Genomic DNA, 20,448 nt, shown 5'->3' with positions numbered 1-20,448 from the left:
GTTATCAAATTTTATGGGTATTTATTAAACATAAGTGTGCTAGATTTTTTGTTATATGGCATATCTAGCTCAGAGGGTCAACATATTTTGACCACGAGACGGAGCGATAACTTTACAGATCCACAAACCGGAACGGCGCTCCGGTGCGCTCCGGTCCATTTCGAGCCCTGATTATTTGGGATATCTACTTACAATAATTGGAAGCGAATATTGAACATAATTAATTTGGTTTACTTTTGAGACAAATTTTTGAAAAAAATCTATTATAAGAATTATAATAATACGCATCATGACAGTTAGTATGGATTACATTTCCCGAAAATGTTAAATCAATTGAAATGTTCAGTACAAAGTTTCACCGAATATAATATTTTACTACAATACGTCAATGTGCAATGCACATATTGACTAAAGAATAAAATAATTCGAAAACGTACTGTGGCCACGGGAGTTATGGATAATGCCGTAACTATCTTTCCTAGAACCATTACTGATTTTTCAGGCTTAGATACTTAATTATCTAATATAGGTAGGTTATTAAAATTATTAATTTTCGACCGTTTACTGTCATATGCAGGGTCATATGTCTAATTTCAAAACTATACACTAGAAACTTACAGACTGTTAACCGGATCGCACATCTAAACTTGCCTCGACTACAACACGTCGAATATTGTGTCAATGTAATTTTATTGGTATTCACAAAACAGCTGTCATTTATTGTATCTCCGTACGCAGCTCGAATGCGACATTTTAATTAAAATAAAAAACAGCTGATGTCGGAAGTAACAAATTTCAATTACAATTGTGTCGCTGAATCAAAAAAAATGAAAGACATTGTTATAAATAATTCGTCATTTATCTAACTTTCATGTTAAATGTTTGTAATACGTCGCCATCTTGGATTTAATATAACGTTGTAATTGTTTATTCTTAATAGTGACATGAAATAGTTTTAATAGGTAAAAAATATTTTTAGAGTTTATCATGTTGAAAAATAGTTAAGAAATATGTATTTTAATACTTAATATTATGTAGATGTGGCTTTTTGACAGAGATATGAAGGCGTGCGTAGCGAACAATGACTTCAGCCAAGTCCCGTTTCGACTCGCATAAACATTATTGAAACAACACTTTACTTACCTGTACTGTACTCTTACAAACTGATTATCTCCACTCTGCGTTGCATAAAAAACAGCTGCATTTAACGCTGAGTCATTTTGCAAACTCACTGAATTAGCGCATAAAAAGGTTGATTTATTATTACATACAAAATGGGCAAACGTTTTGTTTCAACATTGTTGACTTGATTGACAGAAATTGAGTAGGTTGAATTAATCTGATAATTTTACTTAGGAAGTAGAAACAACCAATTATGTACAAAAAATACATATAAGTGAAACTTGTGACATATGGTATTTAAAATGAAGGCCTCAGCGACTGACAGTTTTGATAAAGGCGTAAAGCTTTATCTTGTGACCAAAGTAAAAAAATAAAACTAGAATTTCCGCTTTATGAATTGAGTAGCTTAGTATCAAAGTGGGATATAAGCCATTTACAAAATTTTACAGGAGACTTACAAACATGTGTGAAAAGTGTCCGGTTTTCATATAAAATACCAACTTTAAACTCAAAAATTTCTATGAAAACTACCGTTTTTGATACTTTTGGTGGATTTTTTGAAAAATAGTATCACTTGCACTACCATAATCAATTAAAACATGAATTTAGTGGGAGGTGGCGTTTGTCCCACTTTGATACCAAGGTACTCAATTATATAGACAAGTTATTTAAATAAAAGCATAGACCGTTGAAATTAAATGAGTTTTAAATGTACTGATCATTTTTCAAAAGATTCAGTTTCCGTGGAGAGCATTGATGTTTCAGTAGACTTTATTGTAGGAAACATAATCCCAATCGGAAGGTGATAATAATTAATTGATAAAATACGAAAACTTTAAATGTCATTAAAGTAATTAATTCATTGAAAATTGTGTCTACTTACTACATTAATAGTACCTATTTATTATTATTATAAATACCGGGTCAATGAACATATTTTTCATTGGGAGTGCAATTCAATATGAATCTTGACCGCCTCCTGAAGATATTTCTTATTATGAATGGATATTACCCAATTTCTCAATCTATCAGAGTCTTTGCTCTCGGCCAAAGCGCACATTAAAAAACAACACGTAAATTTGCCAGACGCGGAATTCAAAGTCGCGACCCACGACTTCATAAGCGGATACTTTCGCGAGCACAGTAGGACAATTTATCGCGGGAATTGATCGTCTCAATACAAATTTTATTTGAAATGGATACAGTGAAAAATAAATATTTAAAATACAATTTAAACAGACGTGGCTTTAACTATCTATTTAATTATTTGTTTAAATTTAAAGGCAAATAATGTAAACTTATTAAGTACTTCAGCGACAAAACTAAAAAACTTAAAACGACTTTTGACGTAATTTGAATTCAAATAACTCATACTGAGTGCGAAGTGTGGATTAAATAATATATAATTGAGGGGTGTGGTCGAAAAACTGAATAACCACAGCATATTGTGATATTTATAATCGACTAAAGAAGATTTTTCTTTAAATACTTCAATCATTTTAAACATATATTAGTATATGGCAGTATTATATAAACATACATTCCACATTTACGTTGAAAAACAAGACGAACCACAAACAAGATCTCCGCCGTTAGAGATTCTTGGGAGCATTGCAAGAATTCAAACGTCAGTATTGAAGAAATCCAGGTGATTTTTTGTACAGGAAATAGTGACAATCCAATCTGGTGAACCTCAAGCTTATGTTGAAATTGTTAATAAATATGAAAATAGTGAGTGCCCTATCAGATAACTTCAATGATTAAGCAAACAGTCCCTTCAAGTTGTATTTTATGTAATTATCCAATTTTTTACAACGTTATTATTAGCTCATATTCTTGTTTGTCCAGTACAAATCTTGCAATCGATTTTTAACTAACTTCCCGACTAGCTAGACATTTTAAACCTTTAGAATATATCAGAACACGATGATAATGCATTCTTTTAATACTTTTAGTCATCTTTAAGCAGAATTGAATTCATTTTCAGTTAATTCTGTTTTGTATGGAAACTTATTTCAGAAAAATCCGTAAAAAGTAAAAGACTATTATTGGTTGCTAAGGGGATGGTCCTACTAACTAAATTATCAATATATACGTGCGTTACTATGGAAATCAAAATGACATTTCAGTAAGTATTCTATATTTGTTCGTTTGTTTGTTTTTTTATTTACTTCATATCAAGTACCTACAACTTTGAGCATATTGAGCATAATAATTCAACAGAAAATTTTAAAACTTTGTATATAAAAAGTTCTTTTTTTATCTTGTAATTATCATTATTAATGTGTGCTTGACTTTTTGATGAGAATTTTTAAAAAACAAAAAAAAACTTTAAATAAATATCATTTAATTTTAAGGATTTAAACAAAACTACTCTGTAAAATAATAATACTATCTAAATCCATAGATTTTCATAATATTGAAACTCTAGTTACGCCATATTAAAAACTGTACCTAATTCATAATAAAAATGTACAAAAATTAATAGAATGTGTGTTAGTTATAATATAAAAATACCATGGGGTCCCGACAAAACCGACCGAACCAAAACCGCCCAGACATTGCCGCCAAAACAATTTAGAAATGAGACAATTTTTATTTTTACATAATATTATATTTTATATACTCGTACATAAATAAAAAAACATACGGATGAAGATATAAAAAAAATAGTAGATACTCTAGCTATTCTATTAGGGAACTCAGGTATCAGCTATGCAGATGCATCAGATTAAACACGTATTTTCGGCAATTTTTTTGTTTTTAGTGTTAAAAGCTGATTATTTTAAGTTATTACTCTACTATCAGCTGCAACGGATTAAATCTAAAATTACACTGATTATCGTAAGTATGTAAATTTCTATCGACACGCAATTCGAAAAACCAAAAAAGCACTTGTTTTATAATATAATGTTGTATTTTTTGCGGGCGGTTTTGTCTAGGTGGATTTGTCCGGGCGATATAGACGAACACTGGTACGGTCAGATTTGGTTTGGCGACAACGTGTGAGCGGTTTTGTCGGGGTGCCGTATTCGTTGTCAGGGTGCATTTACCATTGGTGAGGATACCGAAAGGCGAAACCCGAGTCACAAAAAACGACTCAAACGGAGTAATACAAAACTTAAATCCATCAGAATACAATATACTTTAATAATAAATGACGCCTATTTAAGAGCAACTATATTAGTTTTGTTGGAGTTGAATTTTTGCGATGAATTGATTATTGACGGCGAATTTTAAGCGATAAATTATCGGTAGTGAATGTTTCTAATACCATATTATTATACTATACATCAGTGACGTAGACAAAATGTAGCCCAGGGGCAGTGCCAAAATGGCGCCAAATTTTTTTAAACAGTACTTTTTATCATCCTTTCATGACTCCAATAACTAAGAAATGTGTTGTATGGATATATTACTGACAATATATATACCACTAAATCTAATTTAAATGCCATCTCTGGTTAAATAGACAATATTCCGAGTCTACGGTTTCAGATAGGTACATTTAAAAATACACTTGACAACTTCCAAAACTCACGAGGGACTGGTAAATATATTTGGATATTTTTTAAATTAGGTATGCACGTGTCATTGCTGTTCACCAAGAACGTGACGTCCAAGGACAACGGAAGTAAACAAGACATCGCGAATCCGACAAAAAAATAAAGTCCTGTTAAAACTTTCATAGTACGTACCTAATTAATAAGTACATTTTGTTTCCAACAAGAGGTCTGAATTTTTTTTTATTGAAAGATATTTCCGTTATTACTGATTTTAGTTAGCTATTTCTATATATCTAATGATTCTCCTCGATTTGCCGCCCTTTGGGTAACTGCCGCCTCCAAGCGACGCTCAATCTGCCTACCCCCACGGTACGTCACTGCTATACAATATATAAATTATATACTTAGCTACTAAACCAAATTCAATATGGTCCTACGTTTATTATATTTTCCGTATTGGCTATATACTCGTACCTGTATCGGTAAAACGCGAAACCTTACTTATCTACTTACCTTACATATCGAATCGATATTGGCTAAAAGCTAAAACCAGCTCTATATTTTTTTTTTATTGAAATGTTGTTTCTGTTGTGTCACGCTAGAAATATGTCCGTCGTGGAAAACATATCCGAAATAGAAATAGTACGGAACTGTTGCGTTGCGATTCGCTGTTTCACTGCCTATTTCTTTCACCATTAGTATTGAAATACTGTTTTTACAAAAGAGGCGTTTATAGCGACGTAATTATTTGTTGAGATAAATGATAAATTATCGGTTTGCTGAAATATTTTGCAGAACGTTGGAGCGGACCTCGGACCAGGAGCACGGAGCAATGGCATTTTACACGGAGCAGGAGCGGAGTCAGAGCACCGAAAATTTGTAGTGCTCCACTGCTCCAGATGTTTTTTATTATTAAATTTTCGTCCTAAAATCCAATGGAAATTGTATATTTTGACACTTTGCAACACTGTAATTATTTGAAATATGGCAAAACTGCCCAGTGATAAATAACCTCACTTTTTTGACAGAAAAGGTAAAGAATGAGAAACGATTTGGTGTCGATTTGTTTAATAGAATTAATAATGAAAATGACGATTATTTTAAAACTATTTTTTTTTTAATTTTTTTAACATTTGTATACATATAACACTTATTAAAACTTTTTACCCGGAGCGGAGCCGGAGCAAGTATTAGGTCCCGGAGCGGAGCAACTCAAAAAAGGGTCCGTTTCAACGCTCTGATATTTTGATTCTGATAGTGTTACTAAACTTATTTACATAAAAATACTAATAAAGTACCTATGCAGACTGGCGCCCCTGACGAGATATGAGGGCGTACCTTACAGGCAGACAGATCTGATGGAATTCGATCGAGTAGTTTGTCAGGGTCCATCTAATCACTGGGCCAATTGACCACGCCGTCTTAATGTCAACTGAGGACAACTTTGAGTCATTTGAAAAGTTTGCTGCGTCGTATGGAAGACGGAATAATTCCGATCCCTCATTAGATTCATAACTTTCAACTCCTGACTTCTCACTCCAAGGGGCATCGTCGCCAGAAAAAAACAATAGGAAAAAAAATGAAACTATAGGAGAGAAGTTGATGCCGTGCATATTATAATATTGTATTATAAGTATTTTGGTGTTTTGAAATTTCATATTGTGCTAATAATAAATTAATACTTGTAGCAGAAGAAGCCAGGAATAATATTGTAAATAATAATGTCCAATAAAAATCCTAAAAAATATCATCTTGATTATTTTGATTCTGTAAGTAGTTTTGTAATATTTAGAAAATGTATGCTATATAAATAACGGGTACTTACATACATCAATAAAAAAAATCCATTAATACAAACCTACACATATTTGAGGTCCATATGATATTATTAGAATCGGACATGGCCAAAAAATTTTTTTTTTTCAAGAAAATTTGTTTTTATGTAAATCTTTGCATTAGTAAACACCCCCCATTTTTTACGGTCAGTATCTAGGTTCGTGCATATGCTTGAATAGGGCCTCGCACTTGATAGGACCGGCAATGTAAGTACGAGAACAATAATAATTATTGATGAACGATGGTGGCATTTTATGAATTACCGAGTTATGTAAATAAACCTAAACACGTATGTTTTCGAATTCTATTCACAAATTGAACGACCTTATTGTACGTATATCCAACAATGATGATTGAATGTGATTTACTAAAAAATAAAATAATAAAGTGACCATTGCCAAAATCTTGATTTTTTGGTATCCATAATGTTATTTTGACTTGAAGCTTTCGAGATGTGGCTGTATAGACGCGTCCTCAAAATTCCTTGGACTGACCGGGTGACAAATGTTGAAGTTCTCAATCAAATGGGGAAGGACCGAGAAGTTCTACGTAGTATCAAAACCAGGAAACTACAATACCTCGGCCACATTATGAGAGGACAAAAATACAGCATTCCCCAACTTGTCATTCAAGGAAAGATCAATGGGAAGCGTAGCAGAGGACGGCGCCGCATTTAGTGGCTTAAGAAGCTCCGTGATTGGTACGAGTGCAGCTCCACCGGACTGTTCCGGGTTGCAGACGACAAAGATAAGATCACCTTGATGGTGGCCGACCTCCGCTAGGGGATGGCACAATAAGAAGAAGAATGTTATTTTAGCAATACGTATAGATATATTATGAAAAAATGAATGAAAGCGATTTAAAAGAAATGCTTCGAGTATGGTAGTAAAGTCAGTTTACTTAGATACCTACATACTGCGCCATAACCGCATGACAATAATTTTAATAATCATAAATCAAAGCATGTCATCTCTTTATTACCTATTTATCAAAAAGATATGGACACTAATTGAAATTTAATTCCGTTTTTTTGTAAATAACCAAGACGTGATTAATAAAAAAAAAATACTGCCTACAGGATTTAGTGTTGAATGAATGGATAGAAATTTAATAATGTTTGTAACATTGAACGAAGTTTTTTTGCGCGCTTATGTTTATTTATCTATAAAATTGCGTTCGTAATAATTCCATGGTCCAATTTGTTAGTCAGTAATCGGAAATCTGTAATTCGAAATTAGGGTCAGTAGCATTCATTCAAAAAAATCAATAACACTTAGAAAACAGCGCGATACTTTGATGTGTTTTTCAACGTAAATAATAATGACAAAAAATACCTCCAAGTTAACACCTGAGACGCCGATAAAGTCGTAAGCTATTTTGAAGTTTATGAGAAATCGGTAGTCTTTTTTGATTTTTGTCGATAGAAACAATACCAGATGGAGTATGAAAATAAGCTACTTTCACAAAAAATACAAAATTTTCCTAAATAGAAAAATTAGCAGCTATCGTTAACGTTAAAATCAAAAGACAATATTTATAGTTTTAACTTAAAATGAACAAACCAATTTACGACGCACTGTGACATTAAAGAACATTTTTTTATATTCACTAAAATATTGAGACATGATACTTATGTATTATAATACGGGTTGGAGTAGTTTTGAAAACTTCAACGGTCAATCGAATGGTGAATATTTTTTTTTATTTCGTTCAAAATAATTAACCAACAATACAGTAAACAAAGAATTATCGTGTAAAAATCATGGAATTAAAATATTGTCTTCTGTGAAAAATAATTATTGATTAAGCGATCTATCTTCCATGACACCGGTATTTTTCAAATTAAAATAGAGTTTCAAATATTAATATAAGTATTATAATATTCAATAATTAATATTTTATATTCTAATGGAATAAAATTTTGTACTATTCCATTCATCCAGCATAAATCCATTAAAATTTAAATTCAAATTCCATCAAGTACCTTCGGTCGATATTATTAATATTTAAAATATTTTACATTTGTATGTTCCTGCAAATTATAATTTTATTAGTATGATTAAAAGTCATTATTAGGGAGCGGATTTGTATGCACCAAAAACATGAATATATGCATGCACATATGCGCTTAAAATCATTAAAATATGCACTAAAAACTAAAAAAATATGCAGTTAAAAATTGTCAGTTTTTTATGGAAAGATACCCTGTATAAATACCCAATATTACTGATAAAAATCGAATAATAAATTAATAATTTTAATAAATAATATACAATAACAAAAAAACACAAATAATCAATATAAAGTTACAGACAATTTTATTTTCAAAATATATATTATCTATATAGCGGCTCTTGTGGTGCAGTGTGCAAGGCGCTGGCCTTCCATCACGGAGTTCTGGGTTAGATTCCCAGTGAGGTCAAAATATATTTACATAATCTAATATGTAAATTCCTCAAGCCAGGGAGTTTTACCACTATTATTGGGCTTCGCGGCCTGTTGTGGTGTTTAATAAAGAAACATATTAACAAATAATTTTCAAATGACTCATTATCATAATGTTTGAAGAACAACGAGAAAAATATAAAACTTATCAACAAATAATGTTTGGATTTGAAGGGGTTACTTGACATTTTTGTAATACAAATAAAGCAATGGAGAAACAGTAAACACACGAAAAGAAAATGTTCTTTGCAACACTGCTCACTGAGGTAATGTTTAATTAATATTCAGTGTAAAGAGTTTCTTTAAAATTTCAATGCTTACAATATGTAAAGCATTACAATATATTTTAGAGGTCAATCGCTGTACCATTTAACAAATAATTACAAGATAAAAAGAACTTTTTATGTACAACGTTTTTAAAATTTCTGTTGAATCATATAAACTTGACTTGACTAGCTTAAACGATCAAAAAAAAAATTGTACTTGATAGAAATACAGAATAAATATAGAATACTGAAATGTCATTTTGACATTTCATATTGATTTCCATAGTAACGCACGTATATATTAATAATTTAGTTGCTAGGACCACCCACTTAGCAACAAATAATAGTGGATTGGATTACGGATTTCTTCCGAAATAACTTTTCATACAAAACAGAATTAACTGAAAATGAATCCAATTCTACTTAAAGATGGCTAAAAGTATTAAAAGAATGCATTGGCATCGTGTTCTGATATATTCTAAAAGTTTCAAATGTCTAGCTAGTAGGGAAGTTAGTTAAAAAACGATTGCAAGATTTGTACTGGATAAACAACAACCGGACAAACAAGAATACGACCTAATAAAAACGTTGTAAAATAGCTGACCAATATGTATGTTATAAAATAATGTATAGAGGGCAATGGACAGTACGGGTAATATTATACCCTCGAAAAGTATCCCACAAACAAATGACTATTGTATTGAATCACTGGGGGTAAATGGTAATCTGTACTTGATTATAAATACGTGAATGTTGTATAATAATTATCAATTGCCAAATGTCTTTGGCTTTCAAGATAACTTCATAATCCATAGGTAGTTCTTTATTTTCAATATTTATAGTATACCGTGTTCCCTTTTTACGTATTATCAAATTAATGATACTCACTGTCTATACACGCATTGGCAGTACATGCTATCACAAAAGCCGAAAGCCTCTCCTCTGTGAGTGTCTTGGTCGCCGTCGATGTAATCTTGGAACTACCCGGAGGTCAACGCTGTATTTTATGATGACCAAATGTGGTTGAAACACCCACGGTGGACGCGCGGCTTAAGCGTTGGACTATCACGCCGTGGGTCTCAGGTTCGAATCATGGGTCTGGCTAGTACACATATTGTTTTTCAATTTGTGTGTGAGTCAGGGTATGGACCTAATAGGTTGAGCAAGTGGCTTACATCCATTTCTCGTAAAAAACAAAATCTGTTAATACAAAACCTTTACTCTGTGGAGGCCCATATGATCCTATTAGGATTGGACATGGTCGGGAAAAATGTGGTTTGTTCAACTCGTAAGTGCTATCTGTGCTCTTCGGTGACTGGGAGATGTGACATCTTAACAAGGCTCTAAGCCCTAAGGAATTGACTTTTGAGTTTTGAGAATCGATACTTCCTACGAATTTTAGGTATACACTGGTACGGTCACATTTGAAGCACTCGAGGTGGTACTTTCCGTGGCTGGGGCATGTATTCCATTTTTTGTCTTTCGACGGTGTAACACCCGTGGTCGACCCTCCCTTAGCCTTCAGCGATGCTAGAAATACGTTTCATGTGCTACAGTTTCCACACGAAAGGAGTCGGGACGTGGTGATGGACCGAAGGAAGTGTAGCTACACGTAGCTACGTTATACTTATATTATTCAGGAGCGTGATAAGGTTGAAGTGATAAGTACTTATAAAAGTCAAAATTCTAAAGCAAAGGTGTGCAAATATACTTAGGTAAGTACCTACTTGAAATGTAATTTACATAATTTGTTATTATGTAAGTAAATTTTAGTTAAAAACAGTTATGTATTTTAATTATTATACCCAATTTATTTAAGACAATGGAAAAAGCTTAATTCTATTCAATTTTGTTTGTTGCGTCATAAACGTTTGAAAGATGCTATAGTTTCCCAAAGTGTACCAAAACGCAATTATTTTATCTGAAAATTTTGCTAATTTGAATAAAATAGAAATAGACGATCCCACATAACAGCATTACCCATAATCCCGAAAAATACTATCTTCGAAGAACAACCAGATAATCTCGGTTGAGCTTTGTAATTAGGGAGACGGCAAAAATAGACCGTTGTATTCGGATTGTTTGATGTCATGAACTCCGATCTTCGTCTCTTCTTTCACAGTGTCACGACCCAGCATTGGGGCATATGGCAAGCACAAGTTAGCGCCACTTCCCTCGATCCATCGCCAACTTTTGCGCCTCCCGCCATTCCATACCTGCAGCGCGTAGATAGCTTTTGTAGTACCGCTGCAGAGGCTGTGCCACAAGGGTACGAAGTGTCGCACTCTTTGGCGGCATCCGGAACATAGCGCTTACACCTTGATAACCAACTTATTATACATATTAATAGGACACGGTGAACGATGGAACGATCGATGAAAAAGACCATCGTGGATTAGAATAACAATCGAAATCGCCTATGTAAAAAAAAACTTATATAAACAAGTCGCCCTAAAACCTTCCAGATCGAATTGCATTTTGCATCAAAAACATGGACCCACCAAATCAATCCATCCCATACAAAACTTGGTCTTAATCGAGCGTATGACGAGGTCCTAAGTTTATACGCAAATACAATAAAATTGGCATTTTGGCTCAAAGAGTTTGAGCCTGCCGATGGCTTGAGTTTGTCAGAAATCTTCTTCTTTGACCATGTTTGCCTCACCGTGGGGGCAATTCAGTACCGAAGGGCGGAGGTAGGCTATTAAGATCCGAAATAAACAGTGGACATTACACTTTGTTAGTCATACGAATTTGTTTTTATTGAACTAAGACTACAATTTACAGATGGTATTGGCTAGTTTTTAAAAATCAATTAAACTCTACTTAAACCAAACCATAATAGTTTTGGTATATTTTGGGCAATACGACAAAATTGTGCACACATTTTCATTAAATTTCGTTGGATTAAGAATACATACAACACCTATATTTCGTTTATTTTTTTGAATTCACTAAGCCCTGCCTAAACCAAACTGTACGAGATAAAAAAATATTATTCTATCTGTAAAATATTCAAAGCTATGTATGATTTAATTGCATAATTTTAAATATTTTATGGATAAACCAGTATTTTTTTACTATTATTCATTATGGCTTGGTTGTCGCAGGGTTTAATTGTATTTTAAAAACTAACCAACACCATATGTAAATTGTAGTCTTATTTCAATAAAAACAATTACGTATAACTGACAAAGTTTAGTGTGCACCATTTATGGCGGATCTTTACAGCCTACCTCCGCCCTTCTCCATTGGGGGGTATATGGGCACCACGAAGCGTCTCCAAGAATCTCTATCGCTTGCCAGTATTCTTGTATCTTCCCAAGTCATGCTAGTATCGCGTATCTCCGTCGTATACAACATATGGAAAGAAACAGCAGGCCCGGTTGAAATTCTCTCTAGGAATTCGTAGCATGTGGTCGAGTCAGGTTCAATGTCACTTCTTCATTCTCAATGTGATAAGAGATTGTTTCCTGTTATTCCTAAAAAAAGCATATGTTTTCTCAGCCCAGTATACGGTTGCTCTGATCCTTCGTAGGGTACCATGACTCGCTACCATAAAGAAGCATCATCAGAATATCAGCTTCGAATAGGCAGGGTTTGGTTTTAAACGAGTACAGTCGTATGTCCCGAACATTATACATCGAAATGAATATTACTATTTTTCAAAGTGTCAGCAAAAATTTAAATCAAAAATACGTGAATGATATGGGTGGTAGAAACTAAGAGAACCTACATAGAGAGTGCGTCGACTCGGTTATCGGTGGTAATGATGTATTCATATTTTACCATTAACCAAATATTTTACTGATTACTTTAGTATTTACCCATTGCCCCCACAAGAGGGGATCTGACAGGGCTCTAGCCTGGGGGCCCGGGCTCAAGAGGGGCCCGGCGAGGCGAGACGACCAGATAAGTGAGATAAACACATATCAAAAAATTGCTTTAACAGTAAAAAAAAGTTGCCCGCGGCGCTATTTTCATTCAGTAATATTATTATTTAAAGTTATGTGGTTGTACGATACAATTTTTAATTGTGTATCAATACTCGACATCTCATAAATCAAATGGATGTATTAAAATATACAATAAAACACTAAACATACACATTAATTTTACCGCGTACACTATTTGGAAAACGCCACTGTAGAGCGTCACACTGCCTTTATCCTTAGCGGTAGGTAGGGGGCCCCGCCAAAGATCATAGCCTGGGGGCCCGCTTGACGATGTGGGGCCCATGTTAATTTACCAGATAGATAGTTTACCACAGGATAGATAATTAATGAAACTCAGTTGAGCATTTTCTGGATCCACTAGTGTGATACTAAAATACGCCACAATAATTATGTACGAACCATGGATTGGGAATATCTGGTCTAAGATAAACTGTTTTGTATAGTACTTATGTCAGAATAATAAAACGAAATGCTAATTTAAACATTAACCCAATACATTTTATCTAAAATTCTCATAAGAACCGGTTGCAATTTACGAATCTTATGATATGTAAAATTTATAACACGTTGAAATTATTTCCAATAAAATATAAAATGCCGACCGGTCTCGTCAGTTGAAAAGTTGCATTTTGGTGTACGGACCCGGTGCCAATCCTTATTGCATTATTTGGATTGAATACTATGTACTGTTTATTATATTTTATTTTAATTAACATCAAGTCTTTATATCAAGAATTTATATTAATTTGCATCGTTCAAAATATAAGAATTCAATAAAATAACCTAGCTTATGTGACCATGAAGTAACACGCTATGAAGAAGTTTTATTATACTTAAACGAACGTCAGATTTTGTACCAAATGATACCAATTTGTTCATTAAAAATAATACAACAAACTATACAATATAACATATACCATTGAAGTGTTTGTGATTTCTGAATATTTACTTTTAAATCACCGTTTTGATCATTTTCACGATATCTAAACACTAAGTATAGCTTTTTTGTCTGTCTATTTTTTTTTTCGCGAAAATTGAAATTATTTACGGCTAATATACATCATTGGTACCAATCTATAAGACCAATTGTACCAATAGTAATCGCTAGTAGGTAAAATGGTTAGATAGCAGCGGTGGAGTGGTGAGATTTGGGTAGATCAACGCGCGCCTACTTGAAACCGTCGTCTTTATAATATTATGTGGATATATTACATTAAAGTCCATTCTGTATATCAATTTACTTTTATTTCCGTATTAAACGCACGTAAAACTGGAGCACTTGCCATGTGTGCTTATATTATATTTTCATTTTCATTGGTATGACATAGTTTTTGAAATAATTGCATTAAAATACAAATACAAATATAAATAACACTAAATTAGAAATTATTTTTTTCACAATTGAGTATCATCAATGAGCTAGCAGTGGATACGCCACTGGAAAGTAATTGTAGATAAATAACAACTTACTAGATAACTACATCGGTTGTAAAAACAATATTTATTGAACGTTTCATCGCTCTCATCATTTTAATTGATGGCTATTAAATATTGATCGAACAGTAAGTAACAAATAAAATATTACGAGTAAAGAAATTAATTATGGTAGCTCTACCGGAATATCCATTCAAAATAATTCAACTTGTAATAATCAGAGACGTACTTATCGAGAATTAAAAAAAATAATACATGCTCCAAACGTCTTCCGGCTTTAAATACCTATGCAACAGTAATGGAATAGAAATCAAAGATTTGTCAAATATTGAAAGAAAAGTAACATAAATAGCAAGAGGCCTAATTACAGACGGATAACCGAGGCCATCGGCAGCGAGAAATCCTCGGTGTTCCTGCATAATATTCTTCAACTCTTTGGCCACACAACTTAAGCTAGGAAGAGCTCCTTACATGTGGATGGACCGATTCAAGAGTGCCACAAGTTTTATACTGACATGACCCTGCCTGACATGAACGCGGAGAAGGCCGACAGCCAAATAATCCGGATAACGATCTTTTGCCAGAAGACCCCGACGAAGAAGTCTAGAAATGAAATTATAAATGGTAAAAAATGAAAGATTTCCATTTGAGTGATTCATTTAAACAGCAGTTGTATTTTATGAAAAATTTTATTTGCAGTACTTTTGATTGTCATTTTGAGTTGAAAAGTAAATAATAAAAAATATATTAAGTATAGGAAGTGGAGTTTGAATTATGTAATTAAACTATTGGTTGACCAATTTAATAGCATTATTTTACTCTGTATTTATAAATACTAATATTTTATCAAACTACATTGTACGGTAGGTGTGAAAAAGATTTATAGATCACCTAGAAATATACCCACCGTGGAGCAGTGACAAGCGCTCTGGTTTATGATAGCCGTGCAATGGTTCACATCTCGCTGGGTGTATACCTATAATTTATATTCAGATCTGGTCGCATGGCATAGACTGATGCAGTAAGTTCTTGTAAGAGTCTGATAATAATATACCTCCATACCAGAGAATACCGATTAAAGTATTATTTGCCGCTTTATTTCTAACGTATAATAGTGAAGGCAGATATTTTTTGTTTCATTATATTATGATAACATTGATTACATTGTAAATTTTTATTAATGAAATCAAAATATTCTTTCTCATTTAGTTCGATATGGTATCGCATAGTTAACCCATATAAAACTGAAATCCACCATTGTAGTAAGTATATTATATAATGTGTGTATAATATGCAAAATACATTGTAAAACTTTATTAACCTTCTGTAGCTGTAACGCATTTTGAGCCAAATATGAAACCACTTTAGGTTGTGGGCTTGTGGCAGTATATGGAATGAGAATTTCGAAATCCCGTTGGAACCGGAGGTCTGTGGAGCGCTCTGAAAGTATGTAATTCTTTCGGTGGGTACCTAGGTACTCAGAAAATTATTAATAATGACGTAGCAGTATGCGATTTCACTAAAAAACTGTTTTATTATAATATAAAATATATGTGTATGTATATGACGTCACAATTACTTATGTATAACTATAATTTGCTATTCTTACAAATTGGCATCTGAACTTGGAATATTAAAAAAGTCTAATTTTAATATGTGGTATTCTGTGTATAAATAGCTACGTACCTATACATAATTCACAATAAAACACAAAGTGTGTCTGGAATTCAAGGGGTCCAAAACGGCAGGCTCTAGAGCGCTGAAGTTTTTGCTGAAGATTCTTTGGTTAAAATTAGGATCAACGCACGTATTTTGAGAATACATGGTATTTATCAAGAATGTGTTTTTTCCATAATCCCATTGATTCGCTATTGATCCGAGCGACTTCAATTATCAATTATTATCATTGCCTTCACTATATGACTTCACTATACTCATAACAATGAGTAATAAGGTCAATCATTCGATACGACAAGAACTAACTTATACCCCGTTTGCACGTGCATGGATTTACTGCTGACAGTACGTATTACCACGGCCATAACAAGAAAATGCACGTGTGAACATGTATTGCATGCATGAATAATAAAAGTTGCGAAGCTTCTGAACTTTCACGCGACAGTTGAGATTTGTTCGATTTCTGCGCCTACGCAGATAGTGGCGAACTTGCCGGTAAAAAAACGAACAGCACCGCGCAGAGACCCATTTTGAGGTTAACCGATTTTCATGACCTGTCAAATAGTACCATACAATGATAACATCGCGTCTCGCTTGGTCTTGAAGAATGAGATCGGCGAGACAGTCAACACTTTTATGTTTAAACAGTAAAGTTATTATCGCGATAGTTTAAAATACACACCATTGGTGCAAATAAATCCATGCACATGTACAGGCGCTATTGCGTGGTGAATATTGCAATGCATAGTAAATTTTAGGCCGCGACTAATTTATTACGTAAAAAGTTGATCAAACAACAAACAAGTTGGCTACCCCTGATGTATAGGATATAAAAATGCCAAATTAAAATGATTTTCTAAAGGTCAAATTATAAAATCGGTAGGCATTTCAAAAATATTTTCAAAAATACTCAGCTTTATTTTTAAATAATATGATACTCAAAAATAATTATTTTTTTATTTTTATTTTATTTATTATTATTATTATTATAAAACATGGTTATGTAGGTACTCGTATATCACGGTATATCTGAATCTGTTTTATAGCATTCATTAAGTAAATGACAACGTTCCGATTACCGAAATAACGATAATACTAAAATAGAATATACATAAAATTCAATATTAATTGATACCCAGGCAGCGCTCGAAATGGAAAATTTTACGAACCAGAGCGCTTGATAATTTTACGAAAATATTAACACTGTCACTTATCTAATTCTATACATATATCGACTGTGTTTAGGAAAAAGGGCGTAAGCCTCGATTTTTCGAAAAATGCTTTTATTAGATATTAACAATGAATACAACTAAATACACATTCTGTAAAATGGAAGTAAGCTGCAAATGCCGAATTATTATCTAAATTCAGGTTTTAATTGAGCTTTAATTAAGTTAAAGCATTTACCCTTAATTTGAATGATTTTTCTGAAATGATTTCTTTAATTATTATTAGATCAAAAAGATATTACACTAAATCATCAATCATCTTGCACCCAATGTCAGTGCCTATTTTTTTTTTATTAATATTGAACCAAAATCATTCAAAAAACGTTTTTTGTCTCTCCTCTAAAATTTGTTCTGTGAGGGTTATGCCCTTTTTCCTAAACTCGGTCGATATGTATTTATAAAAATGATTTTGTTAGATTTTTTTATATTATGACATATCTCGCTCAGACGGTCAAATTAATATTTACACGAGACGGAGCGATAATTTTGGGGATTGTATGAACCGGAACAGCGCTCCGGTCCATTTCGAGCCCTGTATCCAGGTACATCCATTTGGTAGGCATTTAGCTTAATTGGTAAGTAGACGGTTATTTTTAACGAGTCTGCGACTCAAGGTCTTTCTTTAGTTCGATTGCCGACCTTTAAAAGGTTTCAAAGAAATAAGATTTAATTGAAATTATACTAACAGTCGAAAGATAAAATTAATTACTTTGTGGATTTGATATAATGTTAATTAATGATTCATCACTATAGGGTTTCATTCAGTGTTTATTTAGGAGCAAATGAATTGGATTATTAATTGTAGCAATTAATTTGATTGCTTTTTAGGATATATTTGTTATTATCTCGATTAGTCGAGTATATCGAAGTGTATTTAGAAACATTATATAAATATTTAAGTATATACCGATGTCAAAAAATCTTTTTTGAATATTTAAATGCAAAAACTCAGCAATGAACAATTTCATTACGTAGCTTATAACTTAAAACGTTTTTTACGAGAATCAGTAGTCAACTATCCACTCAACAATTGTTGACAATGACAAAGTAATTGGTACGATTTGAAAATGGGAATTGAGTAAATGAATTTGTTATTAATTGAAATGCACGGCGTAGTTTGAGGAAACACTCATATGGTCGAATTTATAAGTTTCATAACTTTTTGTTAGTAATTTAATAAAAACGTATTTACTTATAAGCAATCCGTGATTATAATTACTGTAATGCATTATTATTATTCGAGTTTTTGTAAGACATATTACTTAGCAATAAATTGCTCATTGAGCAAATTGTGAATGGAATGGATTGCATAGGTACCTACACAAATAATTATAATGACTATGAAATATATTGTAACTTACCAGCGGGAGGTGGCGGTACCGGCTGTTTCCGGGCGGTCGCTGATATATGAGGCGGCGCCGGACTCTGGACGGGCGTCGCGGCGCCGACGACGCCGTATTTCACAGGTTTGAAGTGAAAAAACGACGGAGAATATCCAGAACCGGCTCTACTCAGAGAGCTCAGCCTCTCTTCTCTGTCGCCGGCGTTGGCGTCCTTTCCCATGGCCGCGAGCTGTCTTCCCTTTGGCGCGAACATGACGAGGAATACCACCGCCGCCGTCAGCGCCATCCCGAATCCCAAACAGCCATCTCTGTGTCGAGGCGACGCCAACAGGGCTCCTCCCGCCCATCCCGCTGCCAGTAAGGCTGCTCCGCCTGTCGCCCAGGCGATGTAGCCGGCTTCTCTGTGATTATCTCGTATTCCACGTGACTTAACTGATAAAACTCCTACGAATGCAGCCAAAAATGCTACGTAAATAAACGACAATAATAAATCACCAAAAGGCGCTCGACACCTCGTAGGAGAAAATAATACTTTCGGAGGGGTCCCGCCCAGCCATTGCGCTCCGATCGCGACTTGAATCATTACAGCGAAAAATAGTAAGAGGGCCTGGTAGGGCGCCGGAAGGTAGACGCCTCCGTTGAGACTCACGAGGAAGACGCACTTGACTAGCAGCGCCGAAAAGACGAGCGCGAGGGCGACGCCGGCGCCGAAGCGGACCGCGGCGCAGGTGGCCGGCGTCGGCGACACCGCGAGAATCGCGCCCTGCGCCGCGCACGCGAACAGCCCTAGCAGCAGCATCTGACCCAAGAACAAGTGTCTTCTGCTGGGGGCGGCGCGCCACACTTTGCACAACACGAACACTTCGAATGCCACCATCGTCAACATGACGAACGAAGACAGCGCCAGAAGTGGAAGCGCCCAAGGTTCCCTTCTCAGCCCCCCGGTCGTCGGGAGTGGAGCCGTCGCGTTCACGACGGTGGCTATCTTTTCCTCTTCTTCTTCATTATCATCGCTCTCTACGTGAATTTCTCGGTAAATCGGCCGTTTCGGTTGTTCAGGCAGCGGGTCCAGTTTGGGTTCCGGTGAAGGCGGCGGTATTCTTTCGGGTATCGCGAAAAATTCTGTGCTCATCTCGAGACGATGCGCTTCCGTGTGGGCCTCTCTTCTCTCCGGAGGGTTGGGTGACGCCGGAGGATTCCCTTGCGTCCTGACCCTCGGCTCCAGTCGGTCGCCGAACCTGGCGAGGGCGCGCAGAGGCAGGCAAGTGGCGATGATGATGAGCAGCGCGAGCGGCCGCACCGCGCGCCTGCCCATGCTGGACTGTGTGTCTGCGCGTCAACCGGGGCCCGAGGTTTGGCACTCTTCAATGCGCGGAGGGGGGTTCCTCCCCGTGAGCGCGAGCGAGAGGAGGGAGTCTGCGGCCTCGCTCTGCCGGAGGAGACTGTTGTGCGGTGACACGCGCGCCGACTCTCCTGTAGTGACAGTCATAATAAATTAATATGTTGTTAATATTTTTTTATTAAATACACGAGTGCTGTGATATGTTTTTTCCAACTTGTCCGAAGTGTTTCGAAACAGATTGAAGACTATGGATAATTTTATAAAACACATAAATTAAACCAGTTAAATATAT

General features: G+C 34.7%; 1 protein-coding gene across 2 annotated transcripts in view; it reads right to left on the bottom strand.

The window, feature by feature from the left end:
• The window catches only part of LOC147073660 (uncharacterized), a 34,327-nt gene extending 14,188 nt beyond the window's left edge, over positions 1–20,139 (bottom strand). For both annotated transcript variants that reach the window (XM_085944209.1, XM_085944210.1), the window contains exon 1: positions 18,833–20,139. In XM_085944209.1, coding sequence (XP_085800335.1) covers positions 18,833–20,129 — 1,297 coding nt within the window. In that variant the 5' untranslated portion in view covers positions 20,130–20,139. The remainder of the gene's footprint in view (positions 1–18,832) is intronic.
• Between the last annotated feature and the right edge of the window lie 309 nt (positions 20,140–20,448).

Source organism: Rhyacophila brunnea, unplaced genomic scaffold (assembly GCF_057557595.1).
Source record: "Rhyacophila brunnea isolate RB1 unplaced genomic scaffold, BYU_Rbru_1.0 scaffold_17, whole genome shotgun sequence".
NCBI lineage: Eukaryota > Metazoa > Arthropoda > Insecta > Trichoptera > Rhyacophilidae > Rhyacophila > Rhyacophila brunnea.
The sequence above is the reverse complement of the archived record's forward strand: the minus strand, read 5'-3'. Positions and strand labels throughout refer to the sequence as shown.